The sequence below is a fragment of the Cervus canadensis genome, chromosome 7, assembly GCF_019320065.1.
Source record: "Cervus canadensis isolate Bull #8, Minnesota chromosome 7, ASM1932006v1, whole genome shotgun sequence".
Taxonomy (NCBI): domain Eukaryota; kingdom Metazoa; phylum Chordata; class Mammalia; order Artiodactyla; family Cervidae; genus Cervus; species Cervus canadensis.
In genome coordinates this window covers 11213765-11239747 of record NC_057392.1, presented here as the reverse complement: position 1 = coordinate 11239747, position 25983 = coordinate 11213765, and the positions used below count along the sequence as shown (strand labels likewise).

The 25983-nt window shown below is 46.2% G+C and overlaps 1 protein-coding gene across 1 annotated transcript; it reads right to left on the bottom strand.

Annotated features, from left to right (window-relative positions):
- Positions 1 to 11014: 11014 nt before the first annotated feature.
- Positions 11015 to 13953, bottom strand: LOC122445299. Its single transcript, XM_043474342.1, has 2 exons — positions 13925 to 13953; positions 11015 to 13565 (listed from the first exon to the last, which is right to left on the bottom strand). The coding sequence occupies exon 2, from the start codon at positions 13512 to 13514 to the stop codon at positions 12186 to 12188; it is 1329 nt and encodes a 442-aa protein (XP_043330277.1). The 5' UTR covers positions 13515 to 13565; positions 13925 to 13953; the 3' UTR covers positions 11015 to 12185.
- Between the last annotated feature and the right edge of the window lie 12030 nt (positions 13954 to 25983).

Below are 25983 nucleotides of genomic sequence, written 5' to 3'. Positions count from 1 at the left end.
GTGGGGGGGGCTACTGTTCACTGTGGTGCTCAAGCTTCTTACTTCAATGGCTTTTCTTGATGTGGAGCACGGGTTCTAGGGCACGCGGGCTTCAGCAGTTACAGCTCACAGGCTCTAGAGCACAGGTTAATAGTTGCAGTACATGGGCTTAGTTGCCATACGATATGTGGAATCTTCCCAGACCAGAGCTAGAACCTGTGTCCCCTGCCTCAACAGGTGGATCCTTAACCACTGGACCACCAGGTAGGTCCCAAGAGTCATGTCTTAAATGGACCAGGTGTGTTAGTAGAAAGCTACTGCCCTGACAGTGTGAGGGTCAAGCTGAAAACAAGTTTTTGGTGGGCCTGCTAACCAGCAGAAGGGAGCATGAATACAATACCAACATCACAAGAAGCAGACATCCCCTGTACTGATGTCAGTTGAATACCAGCTGCAGAAGAATTGTATTCCGATCCAAGTTCCACAGGATTTGAACCAACTGCAGCATATTCAGAGCCACTGACCAGAATGGTTGTTGCGCTTGTGCTCACTTGTTCACTCACGTCCAACTCTTCACAACCCCATGGACTGTAGCCCACCAGGCTCCTCTGTGCATGGGATTCTCCAGGCAAGAATACTAGAGTGAGTTGCCATGCCCTCCTCCAGGGGATCTTCCTGATCCAGGGATCGAATCCAGGTCTCTTGTGTCCCCTGCACTGGCAGGAAGATTCTTTACTAGCGCCACCTGGGAAGCCCCCACCAGGATAGTGAGAGGCCTAAATCACAACATCAAACACAACAGAAATCACAGACACCGCTACCAGGCACAATGTTAGGCGCTTCAGGCACTGGATCTCAGTAAATACTTATACCAACAACTGTGAGAAGTATCTCCATCTCCACAGTACAGATGAAGAGGTTGGGATTCAGAGAGAGAAGGTGTTTATCATCACAAGGCCAGTATGTGGAGACGGTTGGATTTGAGCTGATGCCCATGTAACTTCAAAACCTGTACTTCAGGGACCAGGCCATCAAAGGAACCAAGTCAGAACTGGGGGTGGCAGGGTACGGAGATGGGAGAAGAGAACCCCTAGAAACAAGACAACTGAGAAGGGACTTAACTATTGCTACAGAGAGAAGAACTGGGAGTAAGAAGGGAAGTAACTAGAAGGCAGATCTCAGATTGTGGAGTTCTATTGGGATTTTTCCCACAATAGCATTAGACAGTGAGTGAAGGTAACTGCCATGCTCTTGGTCCCCTTCCAAGAAAAATTTCCCCACTGTAGCCCCTGCTGAGAGAGGCTATTTCTTGAACATAGATAACCATGGTTTGCTCTTTGCAGCCCCTTTATCACACTGATCGGACCAGAAGCAGACTCCTGATTCAGAGCAGTCAGACCTGACTATGGGAAACTCATGACTAAGAGTGCTTCAGTTAAAGTACTACTTGCTGCTGCAACATGCAAACCCTAACTTGTATGATGGCTCAGACCTGATATAGACTTATCTTACTTCTGTAAAGTCCCAAGTGGAGTTTCCTTATTGGCAAACAGGTCTTCTTTGAGTGGTGATTTAGGGACTCAAGACTGTTTCCATCTTGTGCTTCCACTACTTTCAACATGCAGCTTCCCAGGTGACCATGCTGATCCATATCAAGCCAGAAGAAATGGAAAGATTGTGGAAGATTGTACTTGAGATGCTTTATGCCAGGCCTGGAAACAGCTCACACCACTTCAGTTCACATGCCATTGGCAAGGACTTGGTCACATGTTGCCCCTAGCTACAAAGGAAGCTGGGAGATGTAGTTTAGGCGTGTGCCCTGGAAGAAGAAGAAATCAGCTGAACCTTTGTCAGCTCTGCTAGGAGGAAAGAGAAGAGACACTCAACACAGGTGCAGTTGCAACATTATTTCTAGTCCTCTCACTTGTAATTCTCTCCCTGAGGAACTCAAAAAGGAAACAAGCATTCCTTTTCTAAAACAATAGTCCTCCTGAGATATATGTACCAAACAGGAAGCCCACATGACCCAGGGCCCCACTAAATAGTGAATCATACTATGGCCATTTCACAAGTTTGTCCCCAAAGCTGTAGACCAATAGTCCCCACCTATGAAATGGTAGCACTTCAGATGTCTCTATTTTTATGCTTTTCTGGAAGCCTCCCAAAGCAACTGGTCTTGGCTCCACGAATTCTTGTTCACTCTCCTGTTGGCTTCACCCACCATCACCCTGCTTGTCACATTGACGTCTGGCGACGCCATTCTGCCAAGTCAATGGCACACCACCCACCCCACCTGCACTGACTTGCTCTGAAGCTCCTATACTCCTTGGAGCACCTCTTTCTCTCCTGCCTGCCTCCCAGAGTTTAGTTCCCACTTGTCTCCAAAAACAACACTCAGAGCCCCCTGTACCAGGGTTGTCTAGTTACACAGTTCAGAAGCACCACCCACAACATAATCTACATAAATGATGCCCCCTGAGTTGCACCCTGGGAGGCCTTAGTCAGATACCAGGAGAAAAATCATTGACCCCACTCCAAAACCTTAGCTCTTCCCACATCAGGGACTCGGAAACATAGTATATTCTAATTTTTCTGACTAAAGTTTAATATGGAGAAAACTAAGATACAACCATTCAAGCACAGAATGGATTAGGTTAGACTGCATTTCTTTTTTTTTGTTTTCATTTTATTGGAGTATAGTTGATTTCCAATGTTGTGCTACTTTCTGGTGTACAACAAAGTGATTCAGTCATATATTTACAAATATTCATTCTTTTCAGGTTCTCTTCCCATATAGGTTATTACACAATACTGAGTATGATTCCCTGTGCTATACAATAGGTACTTGTTGGTTATCTATCTTATATATAATACTGTGTACATTAATCTCAAGCTCCTAATTTATCCCTCCCCTAGATTGCATTTCAATTGACTTGTCTGTTCTCACTTGGGGAAGTGAAACACTGATCTTAGTTTCAAAACCAACTTCTGCGGGTGTCTGTCCGTCTCTCATCCGCCTTTGACATAGTAATCAAAACCCCTGATAAAAACAGAAAAGTTGTAACTGTCACAATAGAGTCGTTTGCTGAAAGCACTTACTTTATTTTGTGTCTTTATCTGTGACCATATATTCAGTCTGCCATCCTGGTCCATAACTATTTGTGAGAAGGTTATTTCCTTAGGCCCTACCATAGTACCTGACACACACCTGTTGATGAATGAATGAACAAGCAAAGCCAAGCTTTAAAACCTTTAAAAATATGTGTCCGTATTGGACACAATATGTACAAACCCACCCCTGATGGAAGGAGAGAAAGTATTACCAGTGCTCTTTTTGCCCAATGGAGAAAAAGAAGACAAGAAAGATTGTTATCCACTGAGGATGAACTAGAGTTCAAGTAGTCCACACTGATGGCCTCCTCCCAGCCATGGATGTGCTCAGATCCCCTGCTAGCCAAAGTCTCCTGTAAGCTACCCTAGTGACCAGCTCCACTCCAGCACCTCCCACACTCTCTCCATTCCCTGATTTCCCTGATTCTCCTCCCCACCCCAGTCCAGGCAGCCAGAGCCATGTGGTCTCTCACTGTCCCAATTAGCTCTTGGAAGCTGGCATACAGCCCTCAAAAATCTGAGGGCAGAGCGACCTGTGAGTAGTTATGAGCACAGGGATCTTGGAGCCTGCCCAGGTGAGCAAATACATCCTTAAGAAGCTTAGCCACTAGGAGCCTATCAAATCCTCATTTAGAAAATGTATCCTGGACACAAAAATCAGGCAAAGGACCAGAAGTGGCCAAGAAGCACAAGGGTCTACACTTCTGGGCTCCAACTTCATCTATTTGAAATATCAGCTCTGAGATGTCATCCCATTTCTTTTCAGACAGAATGTGTTATCCACTCTACAAGATGTAGCAGGTTAGCAAAGCCAGAAAGAATTGGCCTGTCCATTCCAAGTGGACTCTCTGGGGCCGCCAAGCTAGAGGCTGAAAACATTTATCTTTCATTTACTGTTCAGCTTTTATTTAAAGAGGAAGTCCCCAAATGGAATCGAGAGTGTGCAGGTTGTTTTGAGGGCATCTTTCCTTTCTGTGACACGGTGAGCCTGATCTCCATTTTTTCAAGCTCCAAAGAGAAACTCCGCTTGCCAACACTTGAGTGATTTCACCTCTAGCGTTTCCATGGTGATGCACATCCCCACACAGCCTGGAGGAAAGGTGCAGCTCCCAGCAATGATGAATATGAACGAAGCTCCGCAGTCCCCTGGGCCTGACAGGCTCTCCTGGAGGAGCTGGGTTGCAGAGAGCGCTGGATGCATGTGGCCTCTGCTGCAAGTAGCCTGAGCTGAATCTCTCCTGCGTAGGAGAGTGTGTGTATTCCTGGAAACCCCAACTGCCAGGGGCTCCTCACGGCAGGTGAGCAGGCGACCCAGGACAGGAACCCAGGCAGCAGCTGGGTGCCTGACTCCAGAGCCGAGTCCCCTGTTGTGCTGCTCTGCAGTCAGCTCCGTACCTGTGAGCACTGAGGAGGGAGCCGTTCTGCCTGGGGCTTCAGGAGTGAGGCTGATCCAGGAGGGGACCTTGGTGCAGGAAAGACTGGGAGCAACTAGCAGTGGGGACTCCTTCCCAGCTGTCCACAGGCTCTTATGGGTTAGACCTCAGGGATATCACAAACCACCTGAAATGAGACCAAACCATAAGTATCTATGCAAACTGCTTCTTTTTCTGGGGAGAAATACTATTATTTTCTAGGATTCTCCAAAGGGTCCCTGATCACCCAAAATAGATGAAGGACCATTGCCTTAAAGTGACAGTTTTGGTCTGAAAAGTAGCTGGTGAGAGAAAGCTGACTGTTTGACAGGTGCAGTACAGGGTTGTGGCTTCACAAGGGATCAACAGCAACAGAATTGCTCCATGAAGCTCAAACGTTGTCCTGTCTGTCTCTTGGACCTCCGCTTCCTAAACCATCGTGGAAGGGGTGTAGAAGCTGCCACTAAAGGAGGAAGCAGGGTAGGGGAGCATAGCTCCTTTCAGATAAGCAACCAGCCTTTCTCTGCTGTCTTCTCTCAGCATCTACAACCCGGACAGTTCCTCCTCTGGGCTCCCAGGCTGCCTAAAGACCAGGGCACCCCTCAACCTCCCCCTCTGCTTTGATGGGCTTCCAGGTGCATACCTAATGCCCTGTGCTGTCATGTCAGGACCACTGGCTCACCTAGGAATCACTCACTTGGAAAGTCTTATACCTGAAGCATTTGGCAGAACACGTGACTAGTCTGGATGATGCCCACTGTAAAGATGGACAAATTAAGACCTTGCAGGGTTCATGGAGTCTGGGAAGTCTGGGAAGACAGAGCAGTGACAGCAACATTTTCCCGCAGAGCTGATTCCCAAGTCCAGCCCTCACCGATAGCAGCACAACAGAGTTCTGCCAAGATCCCAGGAGAGCAGGGTCAGACTGCTTAGCTGGGAGAATCAAAGCATCTTCAAGATGATTCTGTTTGAATTGTGCTCCACTCACTGCCTGTGTACACATTTACAAGGCCAGTCAGACCCAATGCCGTCATCCAATTAGCACATGCCGGCCTCCAGCTCCCCAGGGCTGAAATGAAACAAGCAGGATGAGATCAAACCCCAGCCCCAATACTTTTAAAATAGCCATCCAGAGGCACACAAGGAGGCAGAGTGCACTTGCTCCGACAGCTGACAGACAGCGTTGCTGTAGCCCAGCAACCCCAGCAAAGGCAGACCTGATACTCCCCCATCAGGACGTCATGACTACGCCCCTTCTCCAGGCCTGGCAGAGAGCCAGGCCCCAGAGACTCCGAGATGAAAGACAATCTGTCTTTTGAACTAGCTCACAGTCTAGTGGGAGATGCAGCCTGGTAAAAAGGCAATTACACCACAGCGAGATAAGAGCTGTGATAGACGGAAGCACAGGGGACTTGAGAGCACAGAGGAGGGAATGCCTATCTCAGCTAGAGAACTGTCACGGAAGGCTTCCTGGAGGAGGTAAGGCACTGATTCAGGAATTAGCAGGAGCCCTGTGTTGACCAGGCAAATTGCTCAGTGTGGTCAGAGCAGGGAGGAGGCAGATGTGTTATCATAACAATGGAACTAGAGATGTGGATGGCTTCCTGAGTCACTGATAATTACCCTTTATCCTGCATCACCTGGAGAACTTGTTAAACAGATTGCTAGGCCCCACCCCCAGAGCTTCTGACTCAGGTCTGGGCTGGCGCCTGAGAATTTGCATTTCTAGTAAGTTTCCAGGTGATGCCCGATGCTGCTGTCCCAGGGACTCCTCTTCCCCAAACCATTTGGAGATGCTTGGATTGAAGGGTGGAGGGAAAGCTATTAAAAGGGACTGATCAGAGGAATGATACTGATTTGTATTTCAGGATCACTCTGACAGTGGGTTCAATGATGGATTAAATGTGGCAGGATTAGGGGAAGAAAGAATCGTGAGGTGGCTATAGTGACCCAAGACAGAATGAAGGCAGCTCCAGCAAGAATGGAGTTGTTATAGCCACGCTTTCCGGGAAACAGACTCACTCAGAAGGACAATGCAGATAGTGGAGTGCAGTTTATTACGCCGGCGGGCCCAAGGCAGAGTCTCCTCTTAGCCAAGGACCCCGTCCCGCATTTGTGAAAATCTTTTATACCCCATGCGTACGTGTCTAAACCCACCTCCTATCCCATGTGTACGTGTCTTAACACACCACTTGCCCCATGTGTACGTGTCTTAACACACCACTTGCCCCATGTGTACGTGTCTTAACACACCACTTGCCCCATGTGTACGTGTCTTAACAGTCAATAGTCAATAAGCCCGCAGTTACATTCCAACCAGTTAATAATCGATAAGCCTGTGATTACATCTTGACAGATGCGAAAAAGTTTATGACCTGTCCGGAGACAGGTGTGATTACGGTATGCTTCCTCTTAGGCAATGAGTAGCCTGGATGTGATGTTCAGGATTCCTCTGTCTGGAGGGGGTCTTATCCTTCCATTGTCGTCCTCACAGGCACTAAGCAGAGAGTTCAGAGTCCACTGGAGAGGCAGTCGAGCACAGCCAGCACGGACAGGCCTGAGATCGAGTTCAGGCCCTATGAATTCCTTCTTCATTCCCCCCTCTTGATGCTCTTAGTTTCCATAACGAGCATCACTCATTGAGATATATTGTACCTTAGCCCTCCTGTCACCCACATGAGAGAATGCTATCAACCTCTGGGTTACAAAATTCACAAGACATTGTAGGAAGCAGGGCCCACAGAGCAGTATGATTAAGATTACTATAACAACAGTTACAATGGTTTTCCACCAGTCTCCCTTTACCCAGGAGAGAACTGAAGTCCAAAAGGGAATGGCTTTCACTTGATTTTGCATATCCTTCAAGGCAGTAGATACATTTCCAGACAGGTCAGGGATGTACACACAACATTCGACTTTAATTACGGCGCAAGTCCCTCCTTGGGCTGCTGTGAGTATGTCTAATGCCATCCTATTTTGAATTACTGCCTTCCTCATCTGAATTTGTTCTTCATTCAAAGCTTGAATGGCTTTTGTGCTGTCTAAGAGGGCCTGTTTAGTGAAATTAGTTAAGGCCTCTACCTTAACCATGATATCCGTTGTCCCTACAGAGGGTACAAACAAGGCAGCTAGATAGTCATACCATTGGAACACAGATCGTGTCCATCTTGCATGCAGATAAGGCAGGTTTACTGGAGGCTGGTGTAGGCCAGGCTTAATACTGCCATGGGCGAAAGCAAATCCTAATGTGCAACGCCCCACCCAGCCAACTGGTAACCATGGCCATAAGTTAAGCCCACAGAGCCACTGGGTCCCATTGGGGGCTACCCAGCGGATTCCAGGATTATATTTCCAGTCGGAACCGGGCCACTGAACAGACTGATTGGGGTGATAGGTAACTTCCAAGATTTGTTTACATTGTTCAGGGGGCAAATAACCCATATATTTTAATTCTTTTGGGTCTAGGGGGTGGTCTCCAAATCCAACTTTCTGTTCTTTTTGTTCCCAGCAAATAGTAGCAGGGGTAACCAACTGTCCTTTCTCAGGAGTCATCCAGAAGTATTCATCCCAGACCTGGTAGTATTGCTCAAGGTACCGGGAGGCCTGTCCCCCTTTTGTAAGAGAACCCTTCTCCTTCTTATTTTTCATATATGAGGTATAAGCCTTTGTTACTTCCGTAAGGCTGGTGTTTATGTTAAATGTAACCCTATGTCCCTGGCCCACTGGTGGCTTCTTCTTACACCAGGAGAGCAAAGAAAGGTTATGATTGGTGAGAGAAAGAAAAGTCCCTTTCTGTTGCTCTAAAAAGGAACACAGTGGCATAAAGTCCCCATAACGGAGTGGCGATACCCACCAGGGGAGTCCGTCCATTACTGACAGGGGCATGGCCCCGCATACCCAACAGTTGGAGGAGTTGTGGAAGTTCGCGTAGGAATGTGCCCACGAGATGAAGACGTTGTCCTGTGCAGGAACACTGGTCAGGTTCAGGATTGCGTTGAAGAGGCCGAGCAGCAGGAGTCGTTTACCCAGCTCCATCCTGTAGAGGGCTCGTCCGGGATCTCGTTCTCTTCTTCCTCTTCAGAATGATCTTGGTTCCCCGTGGGTCGGTGGGGTCCTTCTGGGTGGTCCACTCAGCGTCTTCCGGGTCAGTGTTATGTGCCTTCTTCGCTCTGGTGTGATGGATCCAAGGGGCAATGCCTGCAACTTTAACTGCGGTAGGAGTGGTTAAAACAACAGTATAAGGACCTTTCCACCGGGGGGCTAGGGAGTCATGTTTCCAGTCTTTCACCCATACCTGGTCCCCTGGTATAAACTCATGCATTTGCTCCCCCAAGGGGAACGGTATTCTTTCTTGCACAAACTTAGTTACTTGATTAATTACCTTACCTAGTTGTTCCATCTGCTGTGATATCCCGTCTCCTCCTACCTGAAGTATATCAGTTGTTACCTGTCTTATTATGGGAGGAGGCCTCCCATACACAATTTCATAGGGAGAGTAGCCATGGGACCGTGGGGTCATCCTGAGTTTGAGCAAGGCCATGGGAAGTAAATCCACCCAGGAACAGTCAGTCTCTATAATCCACTTAGAAAGTGTCTCCTTTAGTGTCCGGTTAGTTCGTTCTACCATTCCGGAGCTCTGAGGCCGGTAGGCAGTGTGTAACTTCCATTTTACATTCATGGCTTTACTTACTTGTTGTATCAGATCCGATATGAAGGCTGGCCCGTTATCTGATCCTATGCTGGTGGGGAATCCAAATCGAGGAACTATCTCCCTAAGCAAGCTCCGAGCCACTTCAGATGCTCTTTCAGTTCGGGTGGGGAAGGCCTCCACCCATCCCGAGAATGTACATACCAAGACCAACAGGTAACGAAAATGACGATATGGCTTCATCTCAGCGAAGTCCACTTCCAGATGTTCAAAAGGAAGGGTACCTTTTAATTGGATGCCTGGGGGTTTTGGTCTGCACCCTGGAGCGGCGTTAATCTGAGAGCAGGCGTTACAATTTTGGGATTCCATTCTACATAGAGAGGAGAGGCGAGGAACCAGAAAATACCTTCGGATCAAGTCCTCCAGTTTGTCATGTCTTAGGTGAGTCATACGATGAGCTTGGCTCACCAGAGAGGGGGCCATCCTTTCAGGCACTAGTAGCTTACCACCTGGCAGTTCCCACCATCCTTTCTCTGTTTTGGTGGCTCCCTCCGCTTCAGCTAGCTGGTTCTGGGCCTCGGTGTATGTCGGGGAGTCTAGGGCCAGCTCGGGTAGCTCAGCTAGGACAAATGTCCTCATGGGGATTTTCCCGGATTCTTTCCTGTCCTCGGCTGCTCGCCTGGCGGTCTCATCAGCCAGTCTATTTCCTCGAGCCTGTGGGGTGTCTTTCTTCTGGTGCCCACGGCAGTGTATGACTGCTACCTCCGTGGGACTCCAGACAGCGTCTAACAGAATCAGGATCTCTTCCTTATTCTTAATGTCCTTTCCATTGGCTGTTAGAAGGCCTCTCTCCCGGTATAGGGCCCCATGTACGTGGAGTGTAGCGAAAGCATACCGGGAGTCAGTGTAGATGTTCACTCTCTTGCCCTTTGACAGCTGCAGTGCCCGGACTAAGGCCCATAGCTCTGCTCGTTGGGCTGACCAGTGCTGTGGCAAGGGGCCGGCCTCTATAACAGTCCTCTCTGTCACTACAGCATAGCCTGACAGTCGCTGTCCTAGCTTTACCAGGCTGGTGCCATCAGTATACAGAGTCCAGTCAGGATTTGAAATTGGCCTGTCTCGGAGGTCTGGACGGCTAGCATAGACCTCCTCTAAGACTTCCTTGCAATCGTGAGTGGGTCCTCCTTCTCCCACTGGGAGAAGCGTTGCCGGATTTAAGCCCTGGCAAGGTTCAATACGGAGGTTGGGGTTTTCACATAGCAGTCCCTGGTATTGAATAATCCGGGAATTTGACAGCCATTTGTGGGGGTCTCCTCGAAGGAGGGTGTTGACTTTATGTGGGACTTTTACGATCAGGTCCTGGCCAAAAGTCAGCTTCGTGGCCTCCCGTACCAGTAAGGCGACTGCAGCCATGGCCCGCAGACAGCCAGGCCAACCGGTGGCAACGTGATCAAGTCGCTTTGAAAGATAAGCTATTGGCCTGTCCCACGTTCCCAAGGTTTGAGTCAAAACCCCCATGGCTGTTTTATCTTTCTCAGTCACATACAAGGTGAATGGTTTGGTGAGGTCTGGCAATCCCAAGGCGGGGGCGGAGGTGGTTGCTAGCCTCAGCTCCTCAAAGGCTTCCTGCTGTTTTTCAGTCCAGTTTACGGGATTTTCTTCAGGCCCTGTCAGGAGCTCAAATAAGGGCTGGGCTATTTGAGAGTACCTTGGAATCCAAATCCTGCAGAATCCAGTGGCCCCTAGGAACTCCCTGACTTGCCGCCGAGTCTTAGGCGTGGGGAGCCTCAGAATTACTTCCTTTCTAGATTGGTCCAGCAACCTTGTGCCTTCCCTTAAGACAACCCCAAATACTTTACCTCCTCCTTGCAGATTTGTGCCTTTTTCCTGGACACCCGGTATCCCGCTTCTGCCAGCAATTGGAGGAGCGCTTGGGTCCCTTCCCAGCATTCTTCCCAGGTCTCAGCGGCCAGCAACAGGTCGTCCACATATTGCAGGAGCCAACATCCATACCTTTCAGGCTGGAAAGGTTCCAGGTCCGAGGCCAAGGCTTCTCCAAAGATGGTTGGCGCGTTTTTGAATCCTTGCGGGAGGCGAGTCCAGGTGAGCTGCTGCTTATTGCCTCCGATGGGGTCCTCCCATTCAAAGGCAAAGATGGGTTGTGATGCAGGTGCTAGGCGTATACAGAAAAAGGCATCTTTGAGGTCCAAACAAGTATAGATCCTTGTCTTAGGTGGGAGGAGGCTAAGTAAGGTATAGGGGTTTGGGACGGTCGGGTGCAGAGTTACAGCGGCCTGATTGACCAATCTGAGATCCTGCACAGGCCTATAGTCTTGTCCTCCTTCCTTTTTTACCGGCAAGATTGGTGTGTTCCAGGCTGATTGACATTCTACCAGGATGCCTGCCTGTTTTAGCCTGTTGATGTGAGGCAGAATCCCAATTCGGGCTTCTATGGGTATTGGGTATTGACGCTTTCTCACCGGGGTTGCGCCAGGTTTGAGTTCTATTATTACAGGGGCTTGTTGTCTAGCTAGCCCAGGGGGGTTATCTTCGGCCCAGACCTCAGGGAACAGCTGAGTCAGCCTTCTCTCCAACTCTGTTGCCTGGTCTTGTTTATCTCCAGGAGGCTCATGTAGCCTCCATTCGTCTTGAGGGGGCACAGAGAGGGAGAGTAAGTAGGTAGTTGTGCCCACCCGAAAAGTGGGCCTCTCTTCAGGAGAGAAAGTCACTTGTGCTCCCAGTTTGGAGAGCAAGTCTCTCCCCAGCAGGGGTACTGGGCACTCAGGGATATAGAGGAACTCATGAGTCACTTGGTGACCCCCCATCTGACATTTTCTGGGCTGGCAAAACGACTTAACCATTTCTTCTCCCGAAACCCCAGTTACAGCAGCAGTCCTTTTAGACAGTGGCGCCACTGGTTTAGTTACCACAGACAATTCTGCCCCGGTGTCCACCATAAAGTCAATGTCTTGGTCCCCAATTTTTAAAGTCACCATGGGCTCTCGGGGACCTGCTGTCTTCGAGCCCCGGCATCCCTATTCAGTCTCTATGTTAGTGAGTTCTGCAACTGGGAGGGATTTATTTTCCTTTCTTCCTTCTGGGCACTCATTCTTCCAATGACCAAACCCGCGGCATCGGGCACATTGATTTGGCTGTAATGGAGCCCGTGGTCTCCGTTGGGACCGGTTGGAGGGCTGTCCTGACCTCGAAGCTAGGGGGGTCTTCTTTGCTCTGGCGGTGGAAAAGTCTCCGGAAGACTTCCCAAGCGCAGCAGCCAACATTGCAAACCTCTCATCTGTTCTCCTCTGCTCGTCTTTATACCTCTTCTCGTATTTCTTTTCTATTTCCGTGTCCCTATTCCGGAACACCTTGTCTGCTATCTCAATCAACTGAGAGCTAGACATGGATAGAACTCCCTCGGTCTTTTGAAGCTTTCGTTTTATGTCAGGAAATGCTTGCGAGATGAATGACGAATTTATAACAATCTGGGAGCCCGTAGCTTCTGGATCTATGGGTGTATAGAGTCTGTAGGCCTCACAAAGTCTCTCGTAAAATTCGGAGGGTGACTCGTTTCCCTTCTGAACTATTCCGGCCGGTTTAGACATGTCCATCGGCCTCCGGGCTCCCCTTCTAAGCCCTTGTATAATCGCTGTCCGGTATCTTTCTAATTGGATTTTTCCCTCCTCTGTATTATAGTCCCAGTTAGGTCTGTCAATGGGGAAGGCTTGTTCTATCCACCTCTCTGGGTTAGCAGTGCCCTCAGGGACCATCTCCTGTAACCATTTCCTTGCCTCAGCGTTGATCCTGTATCTCTCTTCTGTACTGAAGAGGGATGATAGTAATTGCATTATATCGTCCCAGGTTGGTCGATGAGTGCGGAAAATAGTCTCCATTAGTCTAGTCATGCCCTGGGGTTCCAACGAGTAAGAGGGGGTGTGTTTTTGCCAGTTCAGTATATCAGTTGATGAAAAGGGCTGATAGTAATAGGTTACAGGAGCTTGGTGATAATTACCATCCTCCCCTATCATTGGGGGTTGCTGAACTTCTCTGAGGGGCATCTGTAAGGGTATTTTTTCCTCTGGCTCTTTTGCAGAGCGGAGCCTTTGTTTAATTCCAGTGGTTCCTCCCCCTCGTCCGGGAGTACTTACCGGGAGTGGAGGGTAGAGTTTAGGGAACGTAGGAGCAGCATCCGGGGTGGTAGAGTCCAGTGGGCTCATTGCCCCTCCAGTTGAGGTTGGAGCCTGCCGGGAGGGCGGCTCTACAACCTGTGGAGCTGTCGGGACTGTTGAGGAGTCCGGGAGGCTTACCGGTCCCTGGCTGCTTCCTCCGGTGGCCACGGCGTTACTAGCTGGCGGAACCATCATCCAATACGGCGGTGGGGGGAGCTCATCTCCTTCAGGGTCCTGTAAAATTTCCTTCTCATCCTTGGTTATCCTTTGAGCCATCAAGATTTTTCCTTCCCCGCCATGAGCATAAAAACGGGCCCATTTGGGGGGATCTTGGGCTATTCCCAGCCAAGAGTCTATGTACGGGAACTGATCAGGGTGTCCGGGGTTTCCCGTAACTATAGCATAGACTGCCTTTATGAGATTTAAGTCCATAGTTCCCTCTGGTGGCCAGCCAACTCCCATTGAAGGCCACTCGGCTTCACACAGGGTACGGAGCCGGCCGGGTGTCATTTTCTTCCCATAGTCTCCATCGAATCCTTTCTTAAAATTCTTAATCATATTCTCCAATACAGTGGCCTTAGATCCGCTTCCTCCCATTTTCTTACCTCTGGATTCCCACGTCCCAGGGCCTTCCCGAGAAGCCAATTTACCTGTCTCCACTGGCAGGGGAGATGATGGGTCACACAGCAGATGGGCACCTCCTGGGGGAGGGCAGAATACGAGCACGCAGAAATCAATATCCTCTTTGTAAAAAAAGAAAAACCTGTGGCGACAGCTCGGCACGTTCCCTAGGACGGCGTGGACACACCTCCTGACTGGCCTTCTTAAACCCTAAGTTCCCTCTCTTTATCCCTGGCACGGCCGTCGACCTGAGTGCCGAGCAGCTATTGTCGCCAACCCAAACCAGTTTCCTATGCGGCTCCCTTCTGGTCCCTCCCAGGGGGGTGATCAGGCCCCCTCTTCCACCCTACTGGGTGGGCTCCTCCTCACCTGAGCGCTCAGTTCCCTGCTGCCGTCCACTACCTGTCAAAGTGAAGAAACCGGGCTTTGAAAGGCTGAATTCTTCCAGAGGGGCGAGGCGCCTTCCCCCCTCTAGGAGATTCAAGTCCCAAAGCCTCGGGGTGGCCTCAAATGAGACCTGTCTCCTCAAAGTGAGGAGTTTCCCGGCCAATGCACCAAATGTTATAGCCACGCTTTCCGGGAAACAGACTCACTCAGAAGGACAATGCAGATAGTGGAGTGCAGTTTATTACGCCGGCGGGCCCAAGGCAGAGTCTCCTCTTAGCCAAGGACCCCGTCCCGCATTTGTGAAAATCTTTTATACCCCATGCGTACGTGTCTAAACCCACCTCTTATCCCATGTGTACGTGTCTTAACACACCACTTGCCCCATGTGTACGTGTCTTAACACACCACTTGCCCCATGTGTACGTGTCTTAACAGTCAATAGTCAATAAGCCCGCAGTTACATTCCAACCAGTTAATAATCGATAAGCCTGTGATTACATCTTGACAGATGCGAAAAAGTTTATGACCTGTCCGGAGACAGGTGTGATTACGGTATGCTTCCTCTTAGGCAATGAGTAGCCTGGATGTGATGTTCAGGATTCCTCTGTCTGGAGGGGGTCTTATCCTTCCATTGTTGTCCTCACAGGCACTAAGCAGAGAGTTCAGAGTCCACTGGAGAGGCAGTCGAGCACAGCCAGCACGGACAGGCCTGAGATCGAGTTCAGGCCCTATGAATTCCTTCTTCAGAGTCAGCGATCATACAAGACTGGAGACTGGCAGGGCAACAGAAGAATCAAGAACAAAACCAAGGTTTCTGGCACAGAGATTTAATCCACAGTTAGGTACCACTTCCTAAGACAGAAAATACAAGAGGACCGTTTTAGGGGATACAGATTTGGGGCTGATGAGGGATTTTTTCACATGCTAAGTTTGAGATGCCTGCAAGATGTCCAAGTGGAGACAGCAGCAAAGCAGAGATACAGAGACTTGAAGACTGGGGAGAGATATGATCTGAGAGAGAGATGCAATTCTTCACTCGTGGGAGGGGGTGGGTGGGGGACAGAGTGAAAGACACGGAGGAAAATAAGACAGTGACAGTGAAAGATGCTCAACATTGCTCATTATCAGAGAAATGCAAATCAAAACCACAATGAGGTACCATCTCACACAAGTCAGAATGGCTGCCATCAAAAAATCTACAAACAATAAATGCTGGAGAGGGTGTGGAGAAAAGGGAACCCTCTTACACTGGTGGTGGGAATGTGAACTAGTACAGCTGTGGAGAAGAGCGTGGAGATTCGTTAAAAAACTGGAAGTAGAACTGCCATATGACCCAGCAACCCCACTGCTGGGCATACACATCGAAGAAACCAGAATTGAAAGAGACGCCAAAGTTCATCACAGCAATTTTTACAATAGCTAGGATATGGAAGCAACCTAGATGTCCATCAGCAGATGAATGGATAAGGAAGTAGTGGTACATATACATAATGGAATATTACTCAGCTATAAAAAAGAATGCATTTGAGTCAGTTCTAATGAGATGGATGAAACTGGAGCCCATTATACAGAGTGAAGTAAGTCAGAAAGAGAAACACCAATACAGTATATTAGCACATCTATATGGAATTTAGAAAGATGGTAACGATGACCCTACATACAAGACAACAAAAGAGACACAGATGTAAAGAATAGGCTTTTGGTCTGTGTAGGAGAAGGCGAGGGAGGGATGATTTGAGAGAACAGCATTGAAACATGTATATTACCATATGTAAAATAAATGACCATTGCAATTTCAATGCATGAATCGGGGCACTCAAAGCTGGTACTCTGGGACAACCCAGAGGAATAGAGTGGGGAGGGAGGTGGGAGGGGGGTTCAGGTTGGGGGAACATATGTACACCTGTGGCTGATTCATGTTGATGTATGGCAAAAAAAAGCACACCACAATATTATAAAGTAATTAGCCTCCAATTAAAGTAAATTAATTAAATTTTTTAAAAGATGTGGTACATATATACAATGGAATATTACTCAAGCATATAAAAGAAAAATATTAGGTCATTTTTAGAGCTGTGGATGGAGCTAGAATCTGTCCAGACAGAGCGAAGTAAGTCAGAAACAGAAAAACAAACATTGTATATTAATGCATATGTGTAGAATCTAGAAAAGTGGTGCAGAAGAACCTACTTGTGGGGCAGGGAGAAAGATGCGGATGTAGAGAACGGTTAGGTGGACAGGGCGGCGGGGAGTGAATTGGAAGGCTGGGACTGGCATATGTGCACTGTTGTGTGTGAAACAGACAGCTCGTGGGGACCTGCAGGGCAGCACGGGGAGCTCATCTCCGTACTCTGTCATGACCGAGATGGGATTGGGCGGGGAGGCCAAGGAGTGGATGTATGTATACATGTGGCTGTTCACTTCAATGTACAGCAGAAAGTAACACAACATTGTAAGGCAACTGTACCCCAATAAAAATAATAATAATAAAGATCCATGTGCTGGTACAAAGGAAAAAAATATGATGGTAAGTTGAGGAAGGAAGAAGGCCTAGATCAACACCTTTGAAACACCATCCTTTAAGAGGCTGTCAAAAAGGAAAGCAGCAGAGGAGTGTAAGGAAGCCGTGCCTTGGGTCCTCCAGGAGACAGACACTGAGACAGAGTTAGGAGAACAAAAGGTTTACTCAGAGCCACACACGGAAAGGGAAGAGGCAGGATTGGGAAGGGCAGTGGTCAGACCAGTGCAGACCGAAGCCAGCCAGCTGGGAGTTCCGGGGCAGAGATTCCTGTTAGAGAGTCCCAGTGGTTGGGCCCTTCCAAGCCTTGCTCAGTCATTGACTTGGGCCATCCAAGAAGGCCTTGACGACCCATGGATGAGGAGAATCCTGAGGGGGCTTCAGTTAGGCAGGAAGTCCTTTCTCAAAGGTGGGGTCTGAGCATTGCATCTCCATGATGGTCACAAGAGAAAGAGAGAAAGTGGGAAAGCAACTATCAAGAGCTGTCACAAAAGCTGAAAGGAGGAGTTGGGAAGTTAATGAACTTATTTACAAAACAGAAACAGACTCACAGACTTTGAAAACAAACTTACGGTTATTAAAGGGGACGGGTGGAGGGAGGGACAAATTTGGAGTTTGGGAGTAATAGGTACACACGATTATACATAAAATAGATAAGCAATAGGAATGTACTGTGTAGCACAGGGAGCTATACTCAGCATTCTGTAATAGCCAAAAGGGGAAAGAATCTGGAAAAGAATGGATACATGCATATGTATAACTGAATCATTTTGCTATACACCTGAAACTAACACAACATTGTAAATCAACTGTACCAATATAAAATAATTTAAAAAAAAAAAGAAAAAGATTTGCCACAAAAGCCAAAGGAGGGGATTTGAAGGACGGAGTTATGGGCAACTTCCAAAGCTTCCCGCAGGAAGGTGTATCACGTGATTGCACATTAGATTTAACCCCAGTGCAGTGAGATGAGCTTTGTCACCAAGGAGCAGCGACAAGTGAAGCATGAAAGCCTGGATGGGGAGATGCTGCGGCGTGGGGGGAGGTAGAGATGGAGGGTGTAGATGAGCCCTCCAAAGAGCTCTGAGCAGAAGAGATGGAGAAAAGGGGGGTGGTATCTGAGGGTACACATGGCAGGGGGGACTGCAGCAGGACAAGAGACCGGAAAGGTTTGGGACTTGGAGGCAGCTACTCATCCCCCTTCGATGACTCTCCCCCCACCATTTAGGTCCACCTGGGGACCTTGGGGGAGGGGGCAGTTGGCTGGTTGGTAAGTGGGGACAAGAGCAGGGGCAACATGGAAACCCGGGAGGGCAGCAGCAAGAAGTTCACTGGCAGAATGGCTCAGACCACTTTCTCTGCCATTGATCCAAGTTCAGCGCTTCTGCTCCTGCCCCCACCTTCGCTCCCTGGAGGTCTCACTGAGCCACACAATCATAAGTCATTGTTCTAATAGCTTTATTAGGAGGGGGGAAAAAAAGCATTAAAACCCAGCTTAATGAAGAGAGGACTCAGAAGGCAGCAGGCAGTCCACTCTCATCTCTCACTTCCTTTGGTCTCTTGGGAGTCCATAAGAATATGCTTCCATCTTCAAGACCCAGGTGATTAACCTCAGACAGAAGTACCGCGAGCCATAGACACATTGTGGGCTTGTTTTGTTCCTTAAAGGTTTTATAACAGGAACAAGCGTCTCTCAGTAACATGTCATCGTGGGGCAAACATGGTCTAGCTGGAGTGAGTGCCTGAAGCCTTCCTCCTCTCAAATCTCTGCTTTGATCAATAAAAGATCACAACGAGGCAGCTTCGAGCTTAATTATTTACTATTTCTGTGCTTTCGTGTAAGAGAAATTTCCTAAAGAAATAAAACTGCCTGCTCAATGCCATACGGAGTCAATATCCTGTGCTCTATGAGGTGTTAATGAATTAATTAATCAACTAATGGCAGCGAAGGTCTTCGGAGACCATGGAGGTTCAGCTCCCAAAGGGAGTACTTTTCACTCATACTGGAGATAATTTTAAATCATTCTTTATTTCCTAATAATCTTGGATAATTTCTTAGCCAAAAACACATTAGACTGCCTATTTTCAGTGTCGATTATGTTGATAACATCTTTTTTGTTTTTCTTGTCATTTCCACTTTATAAAACCAACTCCCAATCATCTGTGGAAACAGAAGAATGTGATTCCACAGAGAATGGAAATACCCCGTTTTAGCCAGTCAGAGGCAACAAGTTTCCCTTGGCCAAGGCATTGTACTGTGTCTCTTCCCTGGCTTCTCTTTCACCTTGGGTAGCAGCAACATGGGTCAGAGAAATCCAGGGAACAGAAGGAAAAGACTTAGGGAGCCAGGTCCAAAATACTCCATATACTAAATTATGAATTATCAATATAATATTAATGATAACCAGAGGCAAGGAAGGTAGCTTTAAGGTCTTCCTAAGAACAGTAAGGGAGACTCAAGAAATTAGTTACAGAATAATAGGAGAAATGAGAAATTTCTTTTATGGAAAAAGAGTGGGGAATCCTCCTACATTTTTGGTGGGGATGTAAATTGGTACAACAAATATGAAGAACAATATAGAGGTTTCTTAAAAAAAACATATCTCATTGTATATGTGTACAACAACTTCTTTATCCATTCATCTCTCGATGGGCATCCAGGTTGCTTCCATGTCCTGGCTATTGTAAATAGTGCTGCAATGAACACTGGGGTGCAAGTGTCTTTTTGAATTGTAGTTTTCTCAGGATATATGCCTAGTAGTGGGATTGCTGGGTCATATGGTAGTTTTATCCCTAGTTTCTTAAGGAATCTCCATACTGTTCTCCATAGTGACCATACTGATTTCCATTCTCACCAACAGTGCAGTAGGATTCCGTTTTCTCCACATCCTCTCTAGCATTTGTTAAATACACTGCCATGTTTTAAATAGACAGCTGGTGGGAAGCCACTTTACAACACAGGAAGCCTAGCTTGGTGCTGTATGATGATCTAGAGGAGTGGGATGGTGAGGGAGAGGGAGGCTCAAAGGGAAAGGATATATATGTAATTGTGACTGCTTTGCATTGATCTATAGCAGAGACCACCACAACATGGAAAAGCAATTATCCTGCAATAAAAGAAAACTTCAACTAGAACTACTGTATGATCCAACAGTCTCACTCCTGAGCACTTATCTAAAGGATTCTAAAGGAGCCACGCATCCCAGTATTCAATGCAGCATTGTTTACAATAGCCAAGACAAGGATGCAACCTAAATGTCCATCAACAGAAGAATGGCTAAAGATGTGGTACATATATACAATGGAGTATTTCTCAATAACAAAGAATCAAATAATGCCATTTGCGGCAACATGGATGGACCTAGAGATTATCATACCAAGTAAAGTAGATCAGACAAAGAGCACAAATATCATATGGTATCACTTATATGTAGAATCTAATTTTTAAAGAATGTAGAAATGAACTTATTTACAAAACAGAAGCAGACTTGTAGATATTGAAAATAAACTTATGGTTACCAAAAGGGAAAAGCTGGGTGGGGGGGGCGGGAATAAATCAGGAGTTGGGATGAACACATGCACACTACTACACATAAAATAGATAACTAATAGGGACCTACTATTTAGCACAGGAAACTCTACCCATTATTCTGTGACAATCTATATGAGAAAAGAATCTAAAAAAGAATGAATATATGTATATGTGTAACTGAATCACTTTGCTGTTCACCTGAAACTGACATGACATTGTAAACCAACGACAACAAAATTTTAAATTTTTTTTTAAAAAGGAAAGGGGGTAGGATGGAACTTGTTATCAAGAAAGACTACAAAACCTAACTGGGAGATAAGTTTTAATATAAGAAATAAAGTGATAATACATTGGATGAGATGCAGTCCAACTGAAACAGCTTGGTTGATTTTACAAGATGCACAACACTTTCAGAAGCATTAGAGAAAGAAGAGATTAATCTGGTGAGAAGAGGGATGACAGGTCTATGAGATGAGGCATGAAGAAGATTATGATGGTCCTCACTGGGTGAGATACCAATGGGGGATATGGGGGCAGAAATCTCATTCTGTTTGTTTTAAAGCCACGTTTTATTGAATGCTTTCAAAGTTAAGTTCTGGCTCAAGCTGGGATCTGAATGATCCCAGGCCCTTTTATCAAACCCAGATCAGTAGTTGGGCTGTAAAGAGTCAGTAAAAGTAACAGAAATGTAAGGACTGGTGTGTGGATTATCTCCAGCTCAGCTACCCGATGTGGGTGGGGAGCCAGTAGATGCTCAAGGCCAGGATGGAGACAGGCTACCTGGCAAATGATCGAAGGGGCTTTCATACCAGGCTGACCTACCAATCTCTCTCTCTTTTTCTCTTTCCTTTTGAAGAATAAAGCAGAAACATTGGAAGGGCAAAGAGGGATTTTAGCTGCCAGAGCTGAGAGATGTGATCTTGGCATGGCCATTAGAAGTTGGAATGCATTTTTTCATAGAAATGTTAATGCAGATGGTGATTGGTGATTGAGACCCATCAGGAGGGCAGGGTGAGTGTGAAAACAATCAACTCTGGGGCCAGAGATACCACAGGGGTCCTTTTTTTTTTATTTTAACCACATCCATGCTGTGTACTTGGGCAAGCTACTTAAGCTATCAGAGCTTTGGTTCCCTTTGACACAGAGTTGTTGTAAGAATTAGATCATCAAGCTAACATATATAAAGATGGAGTAAAGAGTCAGCCACACAGGAGAGGCATTTAAATGTACTGGTATGTTTAGTAAACGATAAGACTGCAGCGTATTATGAAGCATGTGGGCTTTTGTAGTCTAGACTTGGAACTCAACCACCACTGTTTCCATAAGAAAAAACATTCTGAGTTCAAGCAACCCACTTTAAAAAGTTATATTCCCAAATTAATGTACAAATTGGGCACTGTGTGTTCTTGTTTTTTAGCATCCTGTGCAGATCTAAAATCACTTGATACATTTAAGAACATAAAATGTATTATGTATAAACTTGGTTGCTCATAAAATTATCATGTTTGATATATTTAGAGATGTGAGGACTGGGAAAGAAATTCAGAAATACGTGGGGGATTTGTTTTCCTGTTTATTCTCAGTTTGGACAAAAAAAAAAGTTCCAAGAAATAAAAATTATTGAGATCATCTCATCCTTACAGTAACCTGACTACCCTTTCCCAGACAAGCAGAATCCTGCCATGTGAGACAATGTGCCCCCATTCAGAGGACCAGATTGGTAGACAAGCAAAAATGGGCCACCATGAAGTGTTCTGCCAAAGAGCCCAAGACCTTGTCATTCTTCTGATGTTTCATGATGTCTTGCTCCACTCTAGATTAAGAATGGATCTGGCATTTATCAGATTGCTGCTTTAAAAGTGTTCCTTTTGCACATGTAAATCCATGGCTGATTCATGTCAATGTATGGCAAAAACCACTACAATATTGTAAAGTAATTAGCCTCCAACTAATAAAAATAAATGAAAAAAAAAGGGTTCCTTTTGGAGTCATTGAGGAGGTTTCAGTGAAGGTTTGACTTTCCAGGTGGCTCAGTGGTAAAGAATCTGCCTACCTATGTGGGAGACACAGGTTTGATCTCTGGGTCAGGAAGATCCCCTGGAGAAGGAAATGGCAACCCACTCTAGTATTCTTGCCTGGGAAATCCCATGGACAAAGAAGCCTACCAGCTACAGTCTATGGGGTCTCAAAGAGTCAGACACAACTTAATGACTGAGCATGCACACAAAGAAGGTTTAGAGAATCCCTGTCCCACACATGTTCTCAGAGGGGACCATTGTTGTGGGATCTACGTGGACACCTGAGCTTATAAGTGACATCTATTAAGAAACAAATCTTTGTGTGTATTAAGATGGACCTAGAGATTGTAAGTCAGAAAAAGAAAGACAAATACCATATAATATCACATACATGTGAAATCCAAAATACAACACAAATAAATTTATTTATGAAACAGAAACAAACTCACAGACATAGAGAACAGACTTGTAGTTGCTAAGGAGTAGGGAGGGATGGACTGGGAGTTTGGGATTAGCAGATGCAAACTATTATGTATAGAATGGGTAAGCAACAAGTGTATAGTACAGGGAACTATATTCAATACCCTATGATAAACCACAATGGGCAAGAATATAAAAACAAATGTATACACATATATGTATAACTGAATCACTTTGCTGTACAGAACAAATTAATACAACGTTATAAATCAACTATACGTCAATAAAATAAATTTAAAATGAAAGAAAGAAGTCTTCATAAAAGAAGGTAAGTTGACGAAAGGGGAAAGGAGTGGCAAGGATGTTGGAGGCAAAGGTTGGAATCCTTTCAGCTGCATGTAATAGAAGACACAACTCAAAAAAACTTTTGAATACATAAGAGCAAATTAAATAAAGGCACTTACCTCAGATAATAAGTTTAGAATTCAGGCATATTCGGTTTAATTCAGTGCCTCAATTATGTCACTGGGTACCCAGGTTCTTTCTATCTTTTGGCTCAGCCATCCTCAGCTCATTGTTCCTTGCCGTCGGGTTTGAACTCACAGTGGCAAGATGGCTGCAGCAGCTCCAAGCATCATGCTCTCCCACAAAAATATTCAAAGACCTTGAGAAAACTTTCTTTTCTTGTGTCTCCTTTTAAAAGTAAGGAAAACTTTCCCAGAAGCACCACCCCTTCACTTTACTTCTCATTCATTTGCCAGAATTCTGTCATTGGTAAGCAGAATGTAATTAACAAGGTCAATTTATACAAATAGAGATTTACCTCCTGGGACTGCGATGAGGTCCAGTAGGTGACATCTGGGCACCTAAACAAAATCAGTTCTGTCATAGGCAAGGAATGCACTCTCAAGCAATCCAAGCCAGGAAAGAAAGCCAGGGAAAGATGGTATTCCCCATTGGAGCATGACTCCTTCTATAAAGTCACTGCAGAGGAACAAAACCCTTTCTGAAATGTTCCTTCAGGGCAGAGACAAGGGTGGAAACTGATTCTTCACAAGCGCATCCCTTGGACACTGTCCCAGGTACCATATGATTTGAGGGTCTCAGTCAGCTAGAAAGACTCAGTCCCTGGGTTCTTCCAGGATCCATCATTTCAAGTCAAAATGCCTGAGAGCTTTTAAGGGCAAGCACACAGTATATTTTGCTCCACAATTGAAAATAAAGATTCAGTAGTTTCAGAGACAGTTCTTTTTAAGGTCTGAACTCATTCTTCTGCACGTCTTTCAGAGCCATTAAATCCGCAGAGATGAGGCACTGGATGATAACTGCTTTCCCTGGATGGTATCTGACGTTACTAGTAGGAGCAATCCTGCACTTCCAAGCACTCTGTTCATTACTCTGATAGACATCATATTTAAGACTAACTCATTAGGATGATATTTCATATTACATTAGAGAATGCACTATATAATCCAAATGTGAAGGTGAAGAAAATTTCTCCTCCTCTCTCTTACCTGCTACTGCAAAATGAAAGGGCGCCATCGACCTGTAAAAGGCAATGACCTCATTCACTTTAATAACCTCTACCCTTTGCCCATGGTATATGCATTCTAAACCAAAGCAGAAGAATTTATGGGACCACTTAGGTTCTAGTCCACATCACCTTTAGCAATCTTAATTAATCTCTGAGATAGTCATTCCCATTTCTTAAAAATGGGCCAAGCTAATTGGCATGAAGTTCACTTTAAAATTCTGTCTCCCTTCAGATGCTCTACAAGTTTCTGAAAAGAGCCCCTTAGCATGAAAATAAAGAGCTGAGGTTTCCCAGCTGGTGGAGATTTGCAAAGGACTCTAAAAGGTGATATATACTTAGATTTATTTTCTTTAGTTTTAGGTTAGTACAACTTTATTTTAAGAGACTAAGGATTGTTTAGAGTGGGGAAGGGTGCCATGGAGCCAGCCATCAGCACCTCTGCTGGTCAGATAGATGGAAAAGAGTTGTGGTCAACTTGACACGATGCCAAGAGCACTAGAAAATCCTTCCAAATATCTGTCTGCTCTAACATGCAGCAGTTGTCTTCCACGTGGAAGAGTCATTTTCCCCAAAAAAGGATCTAAGTTTCAAAGAATGTTCACCAAGAGATCTAAAATACTCCAACAATGTAAATTAACACTAGGATGTAACTGATCATTGATGGGCTCTTTCAGGCAAACAGGTTTTCATTGTAGAAAGGGGGCATCTAGGAAGGAGAAAGGGCTTCCCAGTTGGTGCTAGTGGTAAAGAACCCACCTGCCAAGGCAGGAGACATAAGAGACACAGGGTTGGGAAGATCCCCTGGAGGAGGGCATGGCAACCCACTCCAGTATTCTTGCCTGGAGAATCCTATGGACAGAGGAGCCTGGCGGGCTACAGTCCACGAGGTTGCAAAGAGTAGGACACAACTGAGGCAACGTAGCACTCCTGCACACCCAAAGGAGAAAAGGACACAAAAATAAGAGTTGAAAGGAGATGACAAGTTTTCCTGAATCCACACCCCGACATACTCCCATGTCAGCCTGACCTGTCCCTAGCAAGACTGAGACAGGTCAAGCAAAACCACTCTATTAAATAAAGTAAGAAGTCAGGGCTAAATCCTGCTTCATATTAAGTGGAAAAACTTTCTTGTAACACACCTAAAGACACAGTGGTCTGGCATGGCCATGCTGCAGTGCTCTTTTGCCTTCCCCCGCTGTTTTGACCTGCTGGTCCAGGCTGTTTCTGATCTATCAGAGGCCCACTGCCTTCTTCACACCCTCTGGGCCATGCATGGAAAAGTGGTTTCATCTTATGTCTCAACTCCAACAGCTTGGTACTGACTCCTTAGAGTGTGTCAGAATTGAACAAGGTCTGCAATTTTCTTTTTCTTGCAAGATAATAAGGTCGCCTACCACAGTTTTATAGAAGTTGGTAGACAACATGACACTCCTGGGTCAGAGAAGAAGGATCATTTATTACTCATTCAACGATTGTAACCAAAGTATTGGCATTTTGCACCAGTTCCCCAAACCTCAATTTCCACAGCATGTTCATGTCAGGTGACCACTGCAGACATAATAGGTTGCATTACAGAAGAGGAACCCTGAACTTGGGGAAACCCAAATCTTTTATAATGAATTTAAACATGCCTG